Source organism: Heloderma suspectum, chromosome 1, assembly GCF_057233095.1.
Source record: "Heloderma suspectum isolate Gila_16-S chromosome 1, 16-S_ref, whole genome shotgun sequence".
In the NCBI taxonomy this organism is placed as follows: Eukaryota; Metazoa; Chordata; class Lepidosauria; order Squamata; family Helodermatidae; genus Heloderma; species Heloderma suspectum.
Genome location: NC_139458.1, coordinates 73,270,451 through 73,292,567, shown reverse-complemented (window position 1 = coordinate 73,292,567; position 22,117 = coordinate 73,270,451). Strand labels below are relative to the sequence as shown.

The 22,117-nt window shown below is 42.3% G+C and overlaps 1 protein-coding gene across 2 annotated transcripts in view; it reads left to right on the top strand.

Annotated features, from left to right (window-relative positions):
- Positions 1–22,117, top strand: part of TTBK2 (tau tubulin kinase 2) — a 121,113-nt gene that overhangs the window by 3,235 nt on the left and 95,761 nt on the right. For both annotated transcript variants that reach the window (XM_084847590.1, XM_084847581.1), the window contains exons 2-3: positions 13,462–13,621; positions 15,163–15,310. In XM_084847590.1, the coding sequence (XP_084703716.1) occupies positions 13,553–13,621; positions 15,163–15,310 (217 nt within the window). In that variant the 5' untranslated portion in view covers positions 13,462–13,552. The remainder of the gene's footprint in view (positions 1–13,461; positions 13,622–15,162; positions 15,311–22,117) is intronic.

The window sequence follows — 22,117 nt, the reverse complement described above, 5'->3', positions numbered from 1 at the left end:
AAGAGGTGATCTTTCAGGTAATCCCATTTAATCCAGTTATAAATATTCTGGAGCATGGGTTTGTAAATTTTGTTTTTATTTAGCATTCCTAGAAACACTTCTGAAAGAAGTTATATATTTGTAGGGGGAGAGGTTTGTCAGGGCCATACAGTGCTTCACCTGTGCTTATGTGGCTGCATCACTTGTATACATAGCAGATGTGAGGAACTGCAGCTAAACGTTGATTGTCCAATTCCCATAATGGAAGAACTGATGTTGCTGCAACATATTCTGCACCATATTAGACCACCTTTGCACAAATTCTTGGTACTTATAAGTGAGACATGCCAGGAGTTGAGTGTCCTGTAAGCTATGTCCCCAAACCAGGAAGCCTTTCTCCTGAATGTGTATGTTTGTGGATGGCTGCAGTTATTAATTGCTGTGGCTGTTTCTACATATTTTAACTGGGATTCTGACTTTAAACGTTTGAGGCTGAGCCCTGTCTCATATCACCCTATGAGGTTATGTTGGTATTCATTGGCAATGTGTTGATGTGGGTGGTGGAGGAAGCTCCTATGCAAGACATGTCCCAAGTCAAAAGAAAAAAAACTTTGTCATAACCAGAGGAGGCTACTCATTTGGCATTGCTCATTCTGTTAGGGATCAGAAAAAGCAAGGGAGCCTGACCAGAAAGACCCATGAAGAGCTTTGAAGCTCTTTGGAAGAGAGATTGAAGTAGTAAAAAGCATAATGGAAAATCAGTGATACGTTGCATTGCTTCCCTGGGCTATACTTTTGTTTGTGTGTGCGCGCGTGTGCACGCATGTGGCTATTGGTGCTGATTCTGAACAATGGGAGTGCTGGGTGTCTTTTAACCCAGTCAAGTTGAACTTGCACAAAATGAAGTTGGTGTGAAGGTAAGGTTGGCGCTTGCACCTCCTTACCACTGCCTCCTTAGGGATGCTCTCCTTACACTTTCAGAACTGTTAGAATAAACAAGTGTACACTGCATCCTAATTAGTATTAAAACAGTAAAACATTTCCTAGGCTGGCAACATATGAAGAATATATGTTTGGTACTTAATAGGCCATCTCATAAAATTAAATCTTGGTTAGGTACTTCTAGACTGTAGTCTGATAAGAATTGCTGTTGGCTTGCAATTGTCTAATTCTAGCTGTATGTGTTCATAGCTCTGAGCGGACAAAAAACTTTAATCTGACTGCTGCAATCAGTTTGTTCTAAATATACTAGTTTGTATACAACAGCTGGTGGAATGGATTTCCCCACTGTTCTGTAGCCCCGTGCATGTCCACTACATCTGCTGGTGGAATGGATTCTTCTAATCTACTGCAGCCCCATTATATCTCCTCCAGAGGGTTGGTGGGTGCTCTGGGGCAGATTTGGGGGGGGGGTGAATTGCAGGGGAGAGGAAGGGAAAGGAAAGTTCTATTGTGTGAGCAGAAGTTACTTGTGTAACATAGGATGTAGATGACTGTTTATATGTACCTTACTAAAAATACAGAAATAGAAGTTATTTTTATAGAGAATAAAAAAATTACAAGTTGCAAACAGAAAGCAATGGCTGTTACAATCGCTTGACATAAACTATGCAGTACATTGATTTATTCCTTGTTTTTCTGATAGAGAGGCTTTGTCCAGGACCACTTAACCAGACAAGAGCATAGCTCTTTTGGTAGTCAGCTTTGGGTAATTATAAAGAATGTCGGTATTGTTCTTATATTGCTGATTTTTAATTAAAATGAAAGATGATAGTGTTAAGTAATATTTGACTCTCATTCAGAAAAATTATCCTGTTTTTTTTCCACCTGGTAACATTTGGGGCACTTTATACTGATTTGAGATAGCCTAGGTAAAGTTATCCATGCTCTGATAACCTCTCATCTGGATTACTGCAATGTGTTATACATGGGACTACCGTTGAAAACAGTCAAGAAACTTTGTTGTTGTTGTTCAGTCGTTCAGTCATGTCCAGCTCTTCATGACCCCATGGACCATAGCACGCCAGGCCTTCCTGTCCTCCGCTCTGTCCCGGAGTGTGCTCAGGTTCAAACTCATTGCATTGGTGATGCTATCTAGCCATCTCATCCTCTGCCGTCCCCTTTTCTTTTTGCCTTAGCTGGTCCAAAATAAGGCAGCGAGATTGTTAACAGGGATTGGCCAACATGATCATATTATGCAAGTACTTTTCCATTTGCACAGCCCTGATTCAAAGTGCTGGGATTAACGTTCAAAGCCATAGAAGGCTTGGGGCCAGGTTACCTGAAGGATCGTCTCCTCCCATATATACCTGCCTGGACCCTAAGATCGTCCTTAGCAGTTCTTCTCTGGGAGCTTGCACCAAAGGAAATGAAGTGGGTGGCTACTAAGAAGAGGGCCTTTTTTACTGTGGCACCTTGGTTGTGGAGTGAGCTTTCCAGTGTGGCTCACCTGCCGCCTACATTGTGCTCTTTCTGGCGCCAGGTGGAGACCTTTTTATTTTCCCAGGCATTTTAATCTTGCAGTTTCTGTTTTAAAATACAGCAACAGATTTAAATTTTTCCATTGCTGCTAGGTTTTATTTTGGTTTTTACTTCTATATTATACTGTAGTTTTACCCTTTTAAACTTTTATATTATACCTTATGTTGTATTTTATGGTTTTACTTGCAGAGAGCTTTGGCTATTGGGTCGTATAGAAATATAATAAATAAATAAATAAATAAAATTGATATTTATTTAGAAATATATCTTTTTAAATGTTCTGCTAGTGCTGGTGTGTTGATTCAAACAAAAAATTAATATACTGGATGACAATATTTTTCAGTAATAGGATTCCCCCCACCCGCAATTCTGTAGCTTGGACCCTGAGATCCCATGAGCAGAACTTCCCTCATGGGATGCTCCTGGTAGTGGAAGGGTGTGTGTGTGGCGATTTTCACTGATTCTTCTTGTGTCCCCACCCCCCATCTGCTCCAGAGGGTTGGGGAACCCATTGAACAGCACTGGAGATCATGCAGAGGGCTGCAGTGGAAAGATTGAATCAGCAAAATTGGCTCCCCCACTTTTCTTAGTGGGAGCCTCTGCTGGATCAAAGGCCCTTTCACAAACAGAAGGAGCCCTTCCATTCATGGAAGGACAATCTGGATCCAAGCCTATTTGACTAAATCTAACATTAATCACAATTCATATAGCCCTTAGGATAGTACATCCTCACTGCCTTCTAAGTAGCATAAGTTCCTGTGGTGAGGAAGGAGTTGAGGCAAGGGTTTCTTCAGACACATGAGCATTACACTGACCTGATGTGGCTTGTTTACATTATTGGGCAATGAAATGTCATTCAACACAGATGTTTTGGTCAGCAAAAGTGGGTAAGATGTGGGTATATTCCTGTCTCCTGCTGTATGACACAGTGGTAATGTGGAAGATGCTACTACTAACCTAGCAGCAAGCGACACAAAGAAGAAAAATTAGTTCTACTTACGGAAGTAAAAAACAAACACCCTTCCTTCTCAAGGGTGATATGGGTTTTAAAAATAACTTCTTTGTGGCAGATTCAGTGTGGAGATGGCAATAGTACTGATGCTTCAATACAGGTATTGGATACGGAGGCTGGAATCCAAAGAATTGTGCAATTTTGGTTGTGCATGTGCAAAGGAACTTTGGGCTTGTGTCTCTCAAACAACAGATTCCTATGCCACATGGCAAACCACAATTGAAAGTGAGGTAAGTTTTCAAAAGCCATTTCTGTTGTAGTATGGGAATCTTGCATTCAAAGGAAGAAACAGAACTCCTGCTGGGCTTCTGCAAGGCATTGGACACACCTGACGTAGTTCTTTGGATCCTGGCTGCGTTCTTTAGTACCAATTACAGTAATTGAATTAGCCAGCATATAATGCAGTGTTTGTTATACCATTTATTTGTTTTGTAAAGGTGGCTGCAGTATTTCCTTTCCTAATAGGTTAAAAGAAAGTAATCTCCCTCCAAATAGCTTTACAGGTTCCTACTTTTAGGCTTGTTATTCTTCTGTTCTTTTTAAGAGAGCGCAATATCTTCACCAACCAGCCATTATTAAATATTGAGAATACTAAAAGAATAGTACACAAAGATCTGCTGGCTGGTTAGACATGTTTGAGTAGTCATCCATAAATGCAGTCGGTGCTACAGACATCTGAAATCATGGCTATAAATAGTATATGTGGCTCTTTCACACTCCTCTATGTGGAGGTCAAGCAAAGTCAGTACAATCCAAGATGAAAAATTATTATTTAATTCTTGCAGTCTTGCATTATCTTCTGTCTGTGGTTTCAGTGAATGCAAAGAATGAATTTCTTGTGTCCCTCATTAATGGGCAAACAAGAGTCATTAAGGCGATATTGGCTCCAAATCAGAGCAACTGTGGTAATATTATTTGTTGTAAAACAACTAACACAAATCTAACATACCTTAAAGTGCAGTACTAAGTCATGGGCAGAGCCATTTCTGTATTTATTTATTAATTTGCCCAGTAACCAAAGTTTCCTGGGTAGTGTACAGGTAAATTAAAAACATAAAATACAAATCACAGTAAAGCAGTGATAATAAAACAGCTTTCCAGTGGTTCTGCTGCATAGCAGCCTGGTAATGTTAGTGTCATGTTAGCACGGTGTGGTCTGGATCCTGTGTGCTTTCAGCAGAAAAGTAGTTGGGAAACAGTTATTGCTTTAAACTCCAGAAAACATAGTGACACTGATACACATGTGCAGGCATACATGCACACACCACCAATGACAACATTGCTGACACACCAATCAGAGCTTGGTGCATCACAGCCTTTCTGTATATGGTGATAGCAGAATGGCCTCAAGACATCACCCTACCTCACTACATCGGCAGACACAAACACATGCCACTGTGCTCGCAACAGCGTAAATCACCATGACACATCTAACATGAGTAACTGACACTTTCCAGACATCTCTGCAGACAAGGGGTTGACTCCCCCTTTACACCACCCCTCTCTTGGAAACAACCACCTTTTTAACAGGAACACACATAAGAAAGGTAGGGTAGACATTCCTAATACATCAGCGAGTACACCAGCTCTATAGCCAGGTCTACAGAACTCTTGGAAGAGAATATTCATGAAGAACATGTAAGATGTGAATTGTTTTAATTGTGAATTTTAATTTGCTTTTTTATTGTAAACCCCCTTGAGAACCATTATGATTGAAAGGCAATTATAAATATAGTAAGGAAATAAATCAAAATTGTTCTGATCTCCTCCCTGGGAAATAAGAGACATAGGGATGCTTTGGTAGTACTGAAGAGCCTGATTTCATTGTAGAACGGAGGGAGCAATCCTATGGTCACTAGACAGCGGCTAGACGGCCATAGGATATCTTGTTTTCCAGGAACCAACCTCAGAGCCTGTGCTCCGAGGTTGGTTCCCAGAGAACTGACTTCCCCCCACTTCTGCACTGCCTTTGAGGCAGCACGGAACAGCCCTGTCCTCTGTGCTCACAAGAGGGAAATATTGGAATGCGTAGGGGAGCCTTGAGGAGCATGCCTTTCAGGTGGTGAGGATACACCACAACATCTTGTTGCAAGACCCACTTTTAGGAATATCAAAACATTTGAAATATTTATATTGTGCCTAGTACACAGTGAGGCTCAAGGTGGCTTCTCACAAATAAAATGCATAATAAAACATCCAAATATTGAAACATATGAAAATAACAAATCACAAAACATTAATAAAATAAACTGGCTATACAGAAAACACATCAGTCAAGCAACCCTAAAGGTCTGTTGTAAAAGAGAAGCTTTGCTGTCCTCCCCTGCCCTATCCCAAAGAATAATAACAATAGGATATGGTTCTTAACATCCAACAGAGGCTTATTCTACAGTCCTGTTGCTACTGGTGTGAGGAAATTACTATGTCCTATGATCTTATTGCCATTAGTTTTACTGATAGTGCTTTCAGCGGCTCTTTCAGCTACACTGTAAAGGAGGACATATACCTGGGGTAGGCAATGTGGTGCCTGCATGCGGGTCCCCTTGTGTCCATAAAATGTACTGCTGATATTTCTGATTTATTTTATTTTACACTTTAAATTGTTTTTTCAGGTGGCTGGGAGCACTTCAGAATGAAACAGTAGCCTCCAGCTAGCTGCCATCTTTATTCCCCAGAGGCACTCTTAAGAAGTAAAGATGGTGGGTAGCTAGAGGCCAGCACTTCACTTTGAAGTTCTCCCAGTCTTCCAGCCTGAACAGTTTGCCTTTCTGTAAAATGGGTGTTTTGTGCACCCACCTCAGCAGCTGTTTTGTGAATGGGCACTCCGCCATGATAGCCAGTTTGTGATGGCCCCCATGACACCTTCTCAAAATTCTGAATGTGGCCACCAGCCCCCAAAGGTTGGAGATCCCAACATAATGGATTGCAAAATGCTGCCCCCGCATCTTTTACTTTTTGCTGCACTTTTGCACAGACTTTCTCACTACACTACCCCAAGTCCATTCCCAAATTATTTTTTAAACATATATCCTGACATCCTGGAGAGCAATTAAGGTGCCTAACAATGAAACTGCACTAAGTCCTTAAAGGCATACCTAAATTAAAATGCTAGCAGACTGATAGCTTTTGTGCTGATTCTCAAAAGCAGGGAAAGTGCATTTGAATCTTGTAGGAGTTGAGATTTCCAACTGGCTTTTCTCCCTAAGTGTTCTGTAAGTTCAGTGGGACTTGTGTGTTACTGCTTCTGAGATCAGCCCCCTGTGGTGTCTCACTAGCTGCCCTGAGACTTTGGGCTGCTTCAGAAATGTCTTCTAGACCAAAAAGAACTTCGTCTCCCTTCCCGTTTGGAGGAGGAAATTTGTGCAAGTCATTAGCATGTCTTAAATAATTTATTTTCTAGTATGTAGGTGAAATTTAATGAAGTCTGAGTTGATACGAGTACCCAGGTTTTAAAGTGTTGCATCTATCCCCAGTTTATTCTGAAATTCTTGTATATTTCCAACTGTAGAGTGTGTTTGAACTAATTAATATGCTTATGCATTTGGAGGAACTTTGTTGGTATGTTACCTTTCAAGCTATTCAACTTAAATTGCCTAGTTGTTTTGCTCTGTGTAATGAATTAACTTCTTTTTTAGAATTACATGTGGGATGAAACATATAATGTTGCAAAAAGTCTGGCAGAATGAAAGTCATACTTCATTTTTCTTACATATTAATTGAAAGCTGTAGTCAGGTTTTTTTTTCCACCTGCTTTCCATTCCAGCATTCCAGCTTTCTTGATATGCTATATTGATTTAAGAAAGTGCAGTCATGGGTGCCATTAGAAATGTTTTAAGATCTAGTGCAAAATCTAGGTTGGATTGGAAAATACATTACCATTTCTGAACAATTGTATTGCCAACTGGTTGGAATACCAACATTTATCTAAAATGCAGTATAGATCTGATTGAAAATGAGTCTACCAAGCTTCAGCTCCAAACAGTAGTTTCTTTTCAAGTGATGTATTCTTGGACAAAAGAGCTGCTTATAACTGCATAGAAGCAAATGAGATAGTGGTTGAGTGATGAGCAGGTCAAGTGAATGATTTTGTTTTGCCAGTCTATGCCAAGGTAATGTTGCTGTAATTCTAATACTTTCCTAGGAGCAAAGTCTAGATCACAAGAATAGGAGTAGAAATAAAAGCTACAGATAATGATAGCCTCGCATTACCCATGCATGGAGGGTGTCTATTAACATGCCAGGATGACTTTATGGAACCCATCCTGCAACACTTTCCATATGTACATACTATACAAGTGGGTTGTCAGGAACAGCCTGCAGTGCCTTCTCCTGTCAGAACCTGCCATAGTCTAGTGGGAAGCTCTTTGATTGGTTCCATGCCCTGCTCCCCATGAGAAGGTTTTGAGTCCTGCTGCAATACCAAGAAGTCCGTACATACAGTATCAGGAATCTGTGTGGAGGAGACAAGGTTTTTGCAAGGGGAAGTATGGGGAACACATGGAAAAGGTAGGCTGTACATTCAAAAGTAAAGACACAAAGGGCAATGGTTTGACAGAGCAATCCTATGGGGAAAAGGAGATGGGAGTTTGAGTCCCATGTTGGAAAGTGCAAATGTGGTCTCTACAAGGAAAACCCTATCTTCTGGGTTCATCGAATCATAGAATAGTAGGGTTGGAAACTGTCAGGAGCGCCCTAGCGGCCTCTTTCAGTCTACTCCAATAGCCAACTCAAGACACAGACAAAAGGATTCTTTTCAAGGCTTTAATCCTTTTACAACTTAATGACTTTCAGATGCTAATCACCAGTGACTAAGCAATGAACAGCAGAGTAGCCTATGCTCCTGGTAGGCAGTTGGTCCCCATTTGAAGGAGAATCACTTGAAGACCCTGAACTTATGGGCTAGGGAGAGATCCTCCCTCTTTCCCTTGGGTCCACAGGACGCGGCCGTTGCTTGCACGCCAAATGGGTGCTACGCCTCCTTTCCATGCCCTCCATCGCTCGTCGCTCCCTGCGTTTGCATCGAGCATCTAGCAAGCCCCCCTCCCGCACTCTCTCACTACCAGGCTCACTATCTATCTCAGGAATGCTGGCAGGAGGAATCTCTGCTAGCTGCTGTGCCTGTGAGGGATGAGCTGGCTCCTCTCCCACAGTTTGCTGATTCTTCTCAGAATCAGAACTGCTCTGGGGTTCTATCAGCTCAGTTTCCACCCTGACAGAAGGAATCAAAGTCAAAGCATTCCTGACAGATGGCTGTCCAGCTTCATCTTGAATGCCTCCAGGGTGGGAGAGCCCACCACCTCCCTAGGTAGCCGGAATCTGGCTTTCTGTAACTTGAGCCCATTATTCCGTGTCCCGCACTCTGGGATGATCGAGAAGAGATTCTGGCCTTCCTCTCTGTGACAACCTTTCAAGTACTTGAAGAGCACTATCATATCTCTCCTCAATCATGCCAGCAACAATAGTTTTAGATGGAAAAGGGAGCAGCAGCGGGACTAGAATCTAGGCCTCCTGTTGCAGAAAGCAACATCTTTAATCACAGGACCACAGAAACAGACAGTACACATTACAGGGGCCCAGTAGTCTTTCCGTGCATGAGAGCCAGGGCTCCTAGCCATATAGAACAGATCTTAACGAACGCTGTAGCCCAGTGGAATGGCATACATTTGTATTATAAGACGACCCAGGTTTGGTGTCTGGCTATGAACAGACAGGCTGAGAAAAGCTATACAAAAACCTGAGATTCTACCAATCGATGACTAGCAGATAATTTTTGGACACATTTATGCCCTTGATGCCTTTCACTTTGCCCAGCCCCCACCATCTTGTCTAGCTAACACCTCTCATTTTGTTAATTGCCTGTGTCTGCTGGTTACTGCCTCAGCAGACTTGTTAATCTCTCCTATGTATCATGGCAGCAACAGTACTTGTTTTATAATCATAGCAGCAATTAACAGTGGGATACAGATTTAGGAGGGCATTGAGCTGGTTAGCCCTGCTGCATCACCCTAGCCACTACTTCACTGGCAGAGTTATAGATAAGGAGCCTAACCAGGAATCTATTGGAGAGTTGTGGTGGAGAGCCCCCTCCCCCCTCCCATTGCTTGGCTGCATCATGAAAACATCTGAGATGAGTAATGAACAGAGCTAACCATAATCAGAACAGAGCTGAAATTGTCACAACTTTCCTTGAATTGGATCAGTTCTGAAAGTGCATTGTTACCCCTTTTTGGCCTCGCAGGGCCCCTCTGCCTTTGAAAGTTACATGAGAGAAGAATAACAAGTGCAGATTTCCTCTTTACTGCATCGAGATCAGTAAAATCAATGTCTGTCATGCCCACTGGAAAGGCACAGGAGTCCCAGGTGAACTCCACACAGATAGACAGCTGGCTTCTCATTAGTTGCAGCTGCTGCAGGCCTTTTTTTTGGCCTAATTGACACCAAGGTGGGGTTCATCTTTGCCTCTGTTGGATGGCTGCCTTAAGAGAGAGAGGAGGATAGTGAGGCGTAATGGGTAGCAGATTGTCCTGTGGCCAAGTGCCTATTGAAAACAAGTGATTGAGGCAGGATGGCTCTACTTAGGTGCTGTTCCATTCTGCATTTTCCAGCCAGGCTGCAAATTCTACCATAGTTCCTGCTCCCTTAATGTAGGAGCCCCCCAATGTGTATTTGGTTTTTTGAGGGGGGAGGGGAATTGACCTCTTGTGAGAGATAACTGGTAAAACAATATTGTACTTGGGATGTCTGTGGTTTCTGATCACAATGATGTGATCAGATTCACATCTGTTTAATTTCAGCAGTGCTACTGTATCAGGTGCTTCCAAACAATTCACAGGGGTGTGGAAAGAGGTGTGGGGGTTATGTTGACATTAAGACAATACTCGTTAAAAGAATCTGGCCTGTACTAGCAATGAGTGATGTGTTCTTGATGATCACCCACAACATTTGCTGTACTCCCCAGTTGCATATTTGCATTACCTTCCCCAGTGTGTAGCAGGTGCTTACCTGCATTTGGTGGCCTGTTAGAAATAGGATACCCTTTCCTAAAAGAGGAGTTTAGGAGCAGCCCAGTCCTCATCTAGCTTCTGTAATTAGGGGTCCAGTTTATTAACTGGGTTTTTAAATATGTTTTCTCTTTGAATTGTAGCATGGACTTGCTTTTTCCGTGCTTAATCACAACTAATATGAATATGATTAACCAATCTGAAGTAATGAGTTAAGAAATCTTAGTGAGGTTTGTGGAATCTTAGGAATACTGAGTCTGAGTTGCTATAGTATTTTCTCTTTCCAGATATGCATTGCCTTTGTGAAAGGGGGAAGTGAGGTGATTTAGTAGGAGGGAAGTCCTTTTTCCTTACTTGATAACCTGTCATTCTACTTGGTTAAGTGTACACAGTCTCAAATTCCAACACTAGCCTGGTTTGCATATAACGACAACCCAGAGTATGGGTCGTTGCCTTACCCAGAGTTTAGCCACGATTTGTCTGCCAGGCAATTGCACAAAGCGCAGGTTGTTTTTTCAATTCCAAGGTTGTTGGATTCCCTCTTCCTTTGCCCACTCCCTCCCTGTATCCCAGATGCCTTTGCAGCATTATAGTACTGACATGTGAGCTGACGGTTTTCTTGCCACTCTTGCCCACTGCCTCTGTAGCCTGGCAAAATGACCTATGGTTCTGAGTTTGCATGTAACGACAACCCATAGTTAAAACAGGGAGTTCACAATCCAACAACAAACCAACCCAGTTTGCATGTAACAACACCCCATGGATTGTTTAAACCATGGGTTGTCAGGACTGAGCAGCAGTGAACGAGTGCGCTGCCCCCTATGTGCTCATTGCTTCTGCTTTCAATTAACAACCCAGGAATGCTGCCCCCCCGTTCCTGGGTTGTTATTGTGATGTCCAAATCTGGAAACTCTGGGTTGTTTAGGGGTTAAGCATCCCAGAGTTAACCCATGGTTTGTTGTTGGGGTAACGCTGGGTTGTTTAACTCCTAAACAACTTTCTGGGTTTGGAGGTCATGAAAACAACCCAGGATCGGGGCTTTCCTGGGTTGTTAAGTGAGAGTGGAAGTGACAAGTATGCAGGAATCAGCATGCTCGCTCCCTCCTGCTAGGTATTGGCAGTTCTTGGGTTAAACATCCCAGGAATTGCCATTATGTGCAAACCAGGTCACCATGAGTTCTCTTTTTGGATTGTTCATGGTTAACAACACGTAGTTAACACATAGTTCTGAGTTCACATGTAACGACAACCCAGTATTCAACAACCCATACTTAACCCACATTTTGTCTTGATGTTACATGCGAACCATGTCACTGTTTCAGCAGGTGTTTGTAAAATGTGTAATTGCTGCAGACAACACCAATTTTAAGAACTTGTATTCATCTTCAAAACATCAGCCCTCCACACAATATTTTATCTTGAGAGGTGCTAGGCCTGATAGCTGGTTCAATTATTTGTGGTACTAGCTTGTGAAGTAGGCTCTTACTTATTCATTTATGATTTATTAAAATCATTTATATTCCATGTTTCTGTTTACAGAAGCAGGATATAAATGCTTTTTAATAAGTTGCATGTTTCCAAGGTAGCTTACATAAAACAAGATCTAAAAAGCAAAAATATCCAAGGCAGTAATAAAGTCAGCAACAAGTAAGTCAGTATAAAAACTAGGAGTAGATAATTCAGATTGTCCATCTGGCAGACGAATGTCCTGCCAGAACATAAACGTCTCCAGATGATGACAAATTATTACTAGGGTGGGGGACAGATGGCTCTCCCTTAGGCAGAGGAGAGTCTCCTTCCATCATGTATGGAACAAGCTCCCATCATGTATGAAACAAGTTTCAGTGGTTCTTGAATGGGCCTGCTGGGACACTTGGTCTCAGAAATCCTACGTGGTATTCTAACATTCCTGAAAATTCTGCAACTCTAACAGTTTTGTGATAGAGCCTTGCAAGAATGCCTCTGCATTTGTATATTGGCATTTGCTTTCATATTTTATATTGTTTTATGCGCTGCTTTTGTGAACCACCCAGAGAGCTTTGGCTATTGGGTGGTATAGAAATGAAAAGAAAAAAAAATCTGATCCTACTGATGACTTGCCTCCAGGATTTAAAATGTCACATTTGAGCTGTTGATTGGCTACCAGTGGGTCCCTGACATCTATTTTTTTTTTGTATCTTACAATGTTTTCTCCTGTATCTGTTCACTATTTCTTATGGATCATATTCAGAAGGAATATTTTGCCTTTTGCTGAGTGGTGGTATAGCTTTATTAGAGTATAAATAAGCTGTTTAAGAGACTGTATGGTGTGAAGCAATAATCTCTGCTTATCTTTGATTCACGAATTTGTCAGGAGATGTATGGAGGGACAGGATAAAGGAAAACCGCTGTAGACTAGAATTTACACAGGGAACGTAACCTTCGTCACTTTTTCTCAGTTTAAGCCCCCTGCCTGTAATATGGGGATAATACTGGATTACCTGCAGAGTTGCTGTAAGAATTTCTGAGGTGTGGAATACTTGGGAAGGTGGTGTTATGTATTTTATTTATTTATGTGGTACATTTATATTACACCTTTTTCCATCATGGAACTCAAGGCGGTGTAACTGCAGGATTCCAAGGTGGTCTCCCATCCAGGCACTATTGTGTATGTTCAGTAGTAGTGATCTAGTGTTGCTTATTTTTTATGGCCAAAATAAGTCCAAAATTATCCTCCAAAAGTTGTGTAAGCTTTATATGTTATCTATTGCAGAAACTTTGATTTCAGTTGTCCTTGAGAAAATATAAAACTGCAAGCAGACTTCACATTGGTAATCAAATCTTTAAAATATTTTTGTTTCAGAAAATAATTTCTATTTAAATTTTCCCATTGTCTTTCAGCTCAACATTGTGAAACTGAAAATAACTAAATTGGAATAGTTAGGAGGGCTACTGTTTTGCTTATGTTTTAATAAGCAAGGTCTCATGTACTGCTATTTGTTTCTATAGCCTCTATTTAAATGGAAGCCACTTCTGGGAGATGGATGGTCTCTACTGATGTAGGCTTTGCATAGCAGCTGCACCATCCCAGGAGATTGCAATGAGTGGAGGAGGGGAACAGCCAGATATCCTTAGTGTGGGAATATTGGTCAAAGAAAGATGGAAAGTGGTGAGTATATAAACCTTCTTTATCCCCCCCCCCCCCCCCCGGATATATGAATAAAAAGCACTCAACCAAATTAAAAAAAAATCAAAATGCAAAACCTCAACTAACCACAGAGAGAGGACATAGCTACAAATGGCACCCTGTTTGTAGGAAATATGAAAAGATAATAGTGCAGGTTGGGATATATAGGTGGTATTGAATGCTGCCTGTGGGCCAATGGGACTCAACGGCTAGCACAACGGGAAGTGAGCAGTTCCTGAAGCAACCCAAAACGAGCCAAAACACTTGATGTCACATTTGAGCTGTAGATTGGCTACCAATGGGTGCCTGACATCTAATTTTTTTGTATCTTACAATGTTTTCTCCTGTATCTATTCCCTATTTCTTATGGATCAGATTCAGAAGGAATATTTTGCTGTGTGCTATGAGTGGTGGTATAGCTTTATTAGAGAATAAAACAAGCTGTTCCTGGTCGACAGCCAGTTGGCCAGTGTGTGAACAGAATGCTGGACTAGATGGACCCTTGATCTGATCCAGCATGGCTCTTCTTATGGTCTTATGGTCTTATGTTCTTAAGCTGTGGGGGAAGTAGGTGGTCTGCTCCTGATTCTCTGCCAGTAAATGAAGCCTCTGTGATCTGTTCTGGGGGCTGGGGTCATTTGCAGCAAGTACAGCTGACTATTCCTCATACCCGCCCTGCTTCCTATTGGCACTCTGTAACTGCCACGCCTAGTGACCACACAAGGAAAGCTAGTACCTGTGTAGAGCTGAGGGAGCAGTTGTCCGCTCATTCTCCACCAGCCTAAGTGAAGCACTCTTCCTTCCTCTGTGCCAGGGCTGGGGAACTTGTGGCCCTCTAGATGTTGTTGAATTGCTTGACCATTAACCATGCTGGCTGAGGCTGTAGTTGAACAACATCAGGAGGGCCATAGGTTCCCTAGCCCTGCTGTACAGGGACTCCTCTGACCTTACAAGTTATTATGGGGGTCTGCTTTTCCTTTACAACTGTGTGGGTAGGCTGTTCTCAGGGCTGTGTATACTTTATGCTGAAATATATATTAAAACTCTGCTAAGAAAGGCTCAATTCTGGGAACTCTTGAAATTTTCTAAATTAAGCACACATGCAAAATTCCCCTTACTTCTAGGATTTCAATATATCATTGGTTGGATTAATCAATCTAAAACTATTAGATCTGTTAATCAACTAAAGTACCACTGGGAAGTAATTTAAACGTAGTTTTAATACATTAAGTTGCAAGCACCAACTTAGAAAGGGTATTCCCTGTTATCCCTTATTTAGCCATCCATCTGGCTTCTTAGATTTCATTAGGCATAGGATGTCCATTTAAAGGTCTTGCTGACATAATTTCTTGTGCTTAACTCCTTAATTATACCTAACAGTATTAATGGCTTAAAATTAGCTTTACATAGGCAATGGTAAGTCCTCTATTATAACAGTAGTTTTAGTGACTAGATGATGTTCGAAGTATAGGCTAGTCAGTTCAAAAGCTTTGTACGATTACTAATATTCTTATTTACTACAGCTGAAAAAGATAGGAGGTGGAGGGTTTGGAGAAATTTACGATGCTGTGGACATGCTTACCCGAGAGAATGTTGCACTGAAGGTTGAGTCAGCTCAGCAACCAAAGCAAGTTCTGAAAATGGAAGTAGCTGTTTTGAAAAAACTGCAAGGTAAGGTGGACAAAAGGTCCTTGTACAGTGGATTGCTAAACATCAGGCACACATTCGTAATGAGGAGAGATTAGATTCTCTCACTCTTTTCTTCCTCTAAAGCTTGAGAAATATCAGTGAAAAGGCTCAGAGTATCAAACTGTGATCAGTATGGATGGCCAAATATAGGAAGATTTCTAAGAATGCAGTCCTATACATGTCTATTCAGAAGTAAGTCCCTTTGAGCTAAATAGGGCTTACTTACTCTCGGAAACATGTGTATAGGATTGCAGCCTTAGTCATGCATTGAGGATAAGGATAGGAAAACTATACTACTTAGATATTAGTAATCATTCAAGTTAATGATGCATCTTCAGTCTGAAGCAAATATAAAGAAAGCAAGTGTTCCTTTAAGAGAGAGTGTGTGTGAAGAAGATGGGGATGTGAACCTGTGTTGTCCTAAAGCTGCACTCCTGGTAATGGTTATCCCTTCTGGTTGTGAAAATGTTTTGGCCATCACAAAGCCCTGTGCAGCTTCTGAGAATACTGGATGCCTTAGCTACTCCCTGCATTTTGCACCTGCCCCAGTGTTTCAAGATCATTAGGAGGAAAGCAAAAAGCCTGAACTTCCTGGCCAAGCCTTCCTTCCAGCCCTGATAATAGGCAAATTACCTTGGTAAACTAAATATCTATGGTACCATCAGGGTATGTGGGGACGTTCACTATTGAATGTCTGATTAGATGCCCTGCTGCCTTTTATAAGGTAGACTGGAACAGTGATGTTTCTTCTGTGGTTTCTCCTCTGCTGCTCTCCCAATAGTTGTGAAAACTTCTCTGGTTCTTCAAATGAGTGATATGACTATACTTTAAACTCAAAGGATTTTCAAGAATATAGGCAGACTTCAATAAATATTGACACCTGAAATTGAAGAAGCATTTGGATATTCAGACAGTTGCATTCAGCTGCTGAACTCTCATAACTCTGCTGCTTTGAGTGTTGAATCATTCTTAGGCAAACTCTTTAGTTCACAGTTCTAGGCATTATTTTCCCTCTTCAAAATAAAACTGTTTGAACCAACTACTACAATGGAACAATTAATATACCTGTTTAATAATCTTGATAAGTGACTTTTTAAAAGTGATATTTCCATTTTTAATAGCCTCAAAAAAATCAAGCAACACGTTATTTCATATGTGAATTTGCACAGCAGGTGATGTCTCTTAAGCTGCCTTGAAACATAGAAACTAAAAACCTGCAAGAATAAAACATGCGGAAAGACACTTTGTGTTTCTTCATCTGTCCATACAATAATTTTTCTTTAAACAGATTTTTGGTGCATGTTTATTTACACATGTTTCTGAGTACAAAAATATCACTGTTAGATACCTGAAACATTCTTAAAATCCTATATAACTTCATACAAAAAGATAAATGCTGGAATACTACAAAATGTTAGATTGGGTATGTCCAACATATATAAAAGGGAATAGCAGGATATTAAACTTGTCTTCATATTTTTTAAAATATGACAACGCTTACAGTTATTTGCTTATAGTGTGGCTGAATTTGTAAAAAATAAGTTGAGTGGTTAGGGATAAGGACCCTGAATTTATTGAAATGGAACAAATGTCGTAAACCATAGTAGTCAGCTGAGCAGATACTTCAGGGAGTCAGACAATAATGTGCGTAGCGGTGTATGCTGCATGTAAAATTGCCAGTGCTCAGATCACATTCAAGCTACTGGATAGGTGTCTGAAAACCAGATCAGTGTAACAAGTGTTGGATGCTTGCTCCTGCTTTAAATCATTATACTATTTGTTACTTAATACTAACTAAATAGGTGCTTACAGCAATCTGACCAGCAATGTGCCCTCTCAATCCTTGCCCCTCCTGGCTAATAAAAGCTAGCTGAGGGAGTATGACTGGGTGGGTTCAGGGTGTGGTGGATGCTTCCCTTCGGGAAGGGGTGGTCCCTGCTGTCCTTAAGGAGGCAGTAGTGCAACCACTCCTGAAGAAGCCTACTCCGGACACAATGGTATTAGACAACTACCACCCAGTCGCAAATACCCCTTTTATAGGGAAGGTTCTGGAGAAGGTAGTGGCGGAACAACTGCAGGCACTCTTGGAGGATACTTATTATCTGGACCCATTCCAATCTAGGTTTCATCCTGGTTACAGGACTGAATCAGCCTTGGTCACCCTGATGGATGACCTTTATTGAGAGAGGGACTGGGGGAATGCACCCTTGTTAATCCTGCTCAATCTCTCGTTGGCTTTTGATACTATCAACCATGGTATCCTCCTGGATCGACTCAATACTGGGTTCGGTATTGGAGGCACCATGTTACTGTGGTTCCGGTCCTAACTGTGGGGCAGATTTCAAAGAGTAACATTGGGTGACCATTCCTCGGCCCCTTGGCAGTTGAGCTGTGGGGTTCTGCAGGGCACCATCTTGTCCCCAGTGTTATTTAACATCTATATGAAGCCGCTGAGAGCGGTCATTAGGAGATTTGGAGCCAAGTGCCATCAGTATGCTGATGATACACAGCTCTGTCTCCCTGTGACATCTGAATCAGGAGAGGCTGTGCAAATCCTGGACCAGTGCCTGAAGTCAGTAATGGGCTGGATGAGGGCCAATAAACTAAAACAAAATTGTGGCAAGACAGAAGCCCTGTGGGTGACTGGTTGCTGAGTCTGGGAGACAGGCTCATTGCCTGTTCTGGATGGCATCGCACTCCCTCTGAAAGATCAGGTCCGTAGTTTGGGGGTACTCCTAGATCCATCACTGTTGCTAGAGACCCAAGTGGCCATGGTGGCTCGGTGTGCCTTTTACCAGGTTTGGCTGGTTTGCCAGCTGCGGCCTCTCCTGGACAGGGATAGCTTGGCCACAGTGGTACAGGTGTTAGTAACGTCAAGACTGGATTACTACAGTGTGCTCTATGTGGGGCTGCCCTTAAGGCTGCTCTGGAAGCTGGAGCGAGTGCAGAACATAAGAACATAAGAAGAGCCATGCTGGATCAGACCAAGGGTCCATCTAGTCCAGCATTTTGTTCACATGGTGGCCAACCAGCTGTCGGCCAGGAATGCTCAAGCAGGGCTGTTGTCGGGAGCTGCCCCTTTTCAGCATGCAACTCCTTTGCTGAGAGGGCTGCACTGGCTGTGTATTCGCTACTGGGCCAGGTTTAACAAAGCCCAAACAGCTTGGGATCAGGATACCTGAGAGAGCACCTTCTCCCTTACCAATCTGCCCTGTCACTGATGTCAGCTGAGGGCATGCTCATGGTGGTCCACATAGACCTACGGCTTGATTGGAGTACACCAGGAGGAGAGACTTCAGTGTGGTGGGCCCCTATTTGTGGAACTGCTTGCCCCTGGAGGTCAGGCAGGCACCATCACTGTGTTGTTTCCAGCGCCTCCTGAAAACAGCACTGTTCCAGGAGGCATTCCTTAACTGACCAGCCATGGTTTTTATTGGCATTCTGTTTTTAAAAAGCATAATTTTAATATGGTGTTTTGATCTTGTTATTCTTTTACTATTTTACCTTTTATGTTCACCTCTCTGAAATCTGTTTTAGAGATGGAATGGTATACAAATATTGTAAATAAATAATAAATCCCGGGAACACTTTTAAAAATTATTTTTTCCCACCATTGCTTAAATTGCTTTTATGTCTTGGCTTCTATATATGGCTTAAACTGTGAAGTATGACAGCATTCACTTTCTTAGTGATCTTTCCTTTTTGAGTTTTTAAAGAGATGGGTGAACTTCCCTTCAGCTTGATTCAGAATGGGCTCAGTCTTTCTGAGCTTCCTTAGAGAATTCTTGGGAAAAGTTCTGGCTTGTTTTGAGAGTTGTCTGAAATCTTGAAAAGACCAGGTCCATTCCAAGTGATTTCTTGCCATCTCATTGCTATCCCTAAGTTTTCCTGCAGGTGTTTCTTTTCCTCCCTGTCTTTTTCTAAACATACCTTGCAAAGTGGGGTAAGTGGGAAGAATGGAAGCTGGTTGTAGCCTTGCTGCTTCCATTTCTCCTAGATTTGCCTCCCAGCAGCACTGACAGGTAGGACTGCTCTTTGGTGAGGGCCTAAAAGCACTGGCAAATTACAGTTTTCTGGGATCTTTTGGACTGGGAACTCTCTATTGTCAAAGCTTTGGGGCCAAATGAAGACCTGAGGAGCAGCCCTTCTTTGGCACTGTCACCTCCACACTTACTGGTAGTGGAAGGTAAATTTTGGGGAAGTGGGAAGGAAAGAGGGCATGGGCAGCCTGGAATGGGGTCAAGCTTATTTGTAAGCTGAGCCAAAGTTCAAAAGGATTTTAGATTGGATTGTAAAAAGCTTGTTATTTCCAAACTGATGCAGGGTATTTTCCAAGCCACCGCTACCTAGTTCTGAAAGTGAGCAACATTGCTATCAGTAATTTGCAAACAGCTTGACCTATAACTTCCGTATAGCTTTGCATGCATCCAGGGCTGTTCAGTTTTTACTTAATATAGGCATAAAGATAAGTGGTGGTATAGCTGAAGCAAAAATAAAAAATGAAGTCTATTAACTTCATACAGGTGTTAAACGTCTTGATGGCAGTATCAGTCATTAATAACATATTTATGTTTATATAAATTAGAAATATCTCTAGAGCAGAGGTGCAAAACATTTCTTCATTTTTATTAATTGAAGAAGGTTGCGCTGCTGTTACCAACCACAAAAGCAGTTTATTACATTCAACCCATTCTGTTAATCCCTTTTCTCTCTCTGTTCCTTAGCATGCTTTCTCTTTCTCTGCATCACTACAGGTTAGAATTCCTTTCTGTGTTAACCTTTCCACCTTTTCTGTCTTCTCTCTCTGCCTGCACCACCACAGGGCTGCACACATCTCTCTCTTATTTGCTCTCTTTTTGTTTCCACTTCTATGTCCCATTTTCTCCAGTGGGAGATTTAAGCATATGGGGTTGAATCCAGTCATGTCATTCCACTGATGGAACTGCTTCTCTCAGTGGAACTAGGTCAATTTCCTTGCCTTCTCCCCCTTGTGTGCCCTCAAAATCTGCTCCAGTGGGTGGGAAACTCTCCAGAGCAGATTATTGGGTGGCATGGAGGGCTGTAGGGCGAGGAGAGAGGGAAAAAGTCCTATTGTGTGAGGGGATTTCAACTAGTGCAACAATGGGGGACTTCTGGGGAAGATGGCGGAGCACTAAGAAGCAAACCACAGCTGCTCCCACCCACGCCTGACAATCCGGCATAATCCTGCCTCTCTTGGGCTGCATCTACCCCACAAAACCCTCACTCATGATCCCTAAGACCCCCTGAACACAGGGAGGGGACAAGTTGGGGATTCATCTGGCTCACAGCACCTCCACAGAGACTCGGAACAGTCCAGGGGGGCAAATAGCACAGCAGGTCTCTAGGCCCAACAACCTCCACTGCAGCAAGGCCTCGCTATATCTGACCTCTGGGGCCCACCATCTGCACTCTGGAAGCAAAGGAAAAATCAGAGGGATCTGTGTAATGTACCTCCTACACCTGAGGAGCAGCACTCCTGAATCAACAGCCCCTGGCCATTGAGCATAAACGGACAAGTACAGCGCCCTAGCGGTCACCTTAGAAACAGCCTGGCTGAAACAGGATCCCTAACACCACAGAGCAGCAACAAACCCACAAGCGGGTAAGGCCTTGAAGGATAGGGGACTCCACTCCACCCCTGGAGAAAATGCCACACAAAAGAGACATACTTGAAAAATATTTCTCCCTCCTTCAACCACTTTGGGACAAGAGAAAGCCCAGTGTTTAATAGTAGTAAAGTCCTCTCTTTTTGCTCAGTTGTTTTTCTCTGTCTGCTAGATAAGACTCAAACTGGTAGCCTCCCTAATATTTTCCCCTTGCTTTCTGAGATCGGCCAGATCTGCTTACTGGTCTCTGTATGGAGCTTTAGCCTCCCAGTTCAGCCTTTCCTGGCCTGTGATATCTTATTGGAGCTGCACCAAAATAAATAATAAATAATACATTGATACCAGTACTTACATTACTGACCCCATTTTAACATGGGAAAATCTACTGCTAAAACGCCATCCAAACCACCCTTGGACACTTCTACTCAAAAAGACTCCACTGACACTTCAAATATCTCTGCAGAGGGGGAATCCCATACATTGTTGAGATCAATCTCAGCAGACATATCCTGTCTGAAATCAGATATTGCCCTTTTGAAAACAGGTGGCAGATATTAAACCTCCTTGACTACTCTGAGTGCTAGGATTGAGGCAACAGAAATCCAAATAGCTTCTGCAGAGGATAGAGTAGTAGCATTAGAGAATATGGTGGATGAGATGAAGAGGGAACAACGCAAAATTAATGCAAAATTAGTGGATTTGGAGGGATGCTCCCGATGCAATAATCTAAGAGTGGTGGGGGTCAAAGAAGGAGTAGAAGTGGGCAACCTGACCACTTTCATACAGACCCTACTTAGAGAAATCCTACTTCTCCCAGATGACTATGAATTGGACATTGAGCGAGCACACAGAGCTCCAAGACCACCACCCTGAGATAATAGCAAGCCCAGGCCATTTATTATCAAGCTCCTGAAGTATCCAGTATGTGACAACTTGCTGCGGAAGGCAAAAGATCAAGCTCCATTAACTTGGGGTCCGGACCAGCGGTGAATAAATATTTTTCCAGACTTTGCCAAGGAGGTAGTAAACCGACAGGGAGCCTTCATGGGAGCACACGCAATGGCTTGTGAACGCAACCTCCAACGTTTCACAAGGTTGCCTGCAATCTTTTATATCTGGCAAGGGGAGAGGATACGCACATTTCTTTCCTCGACAGAAGCAG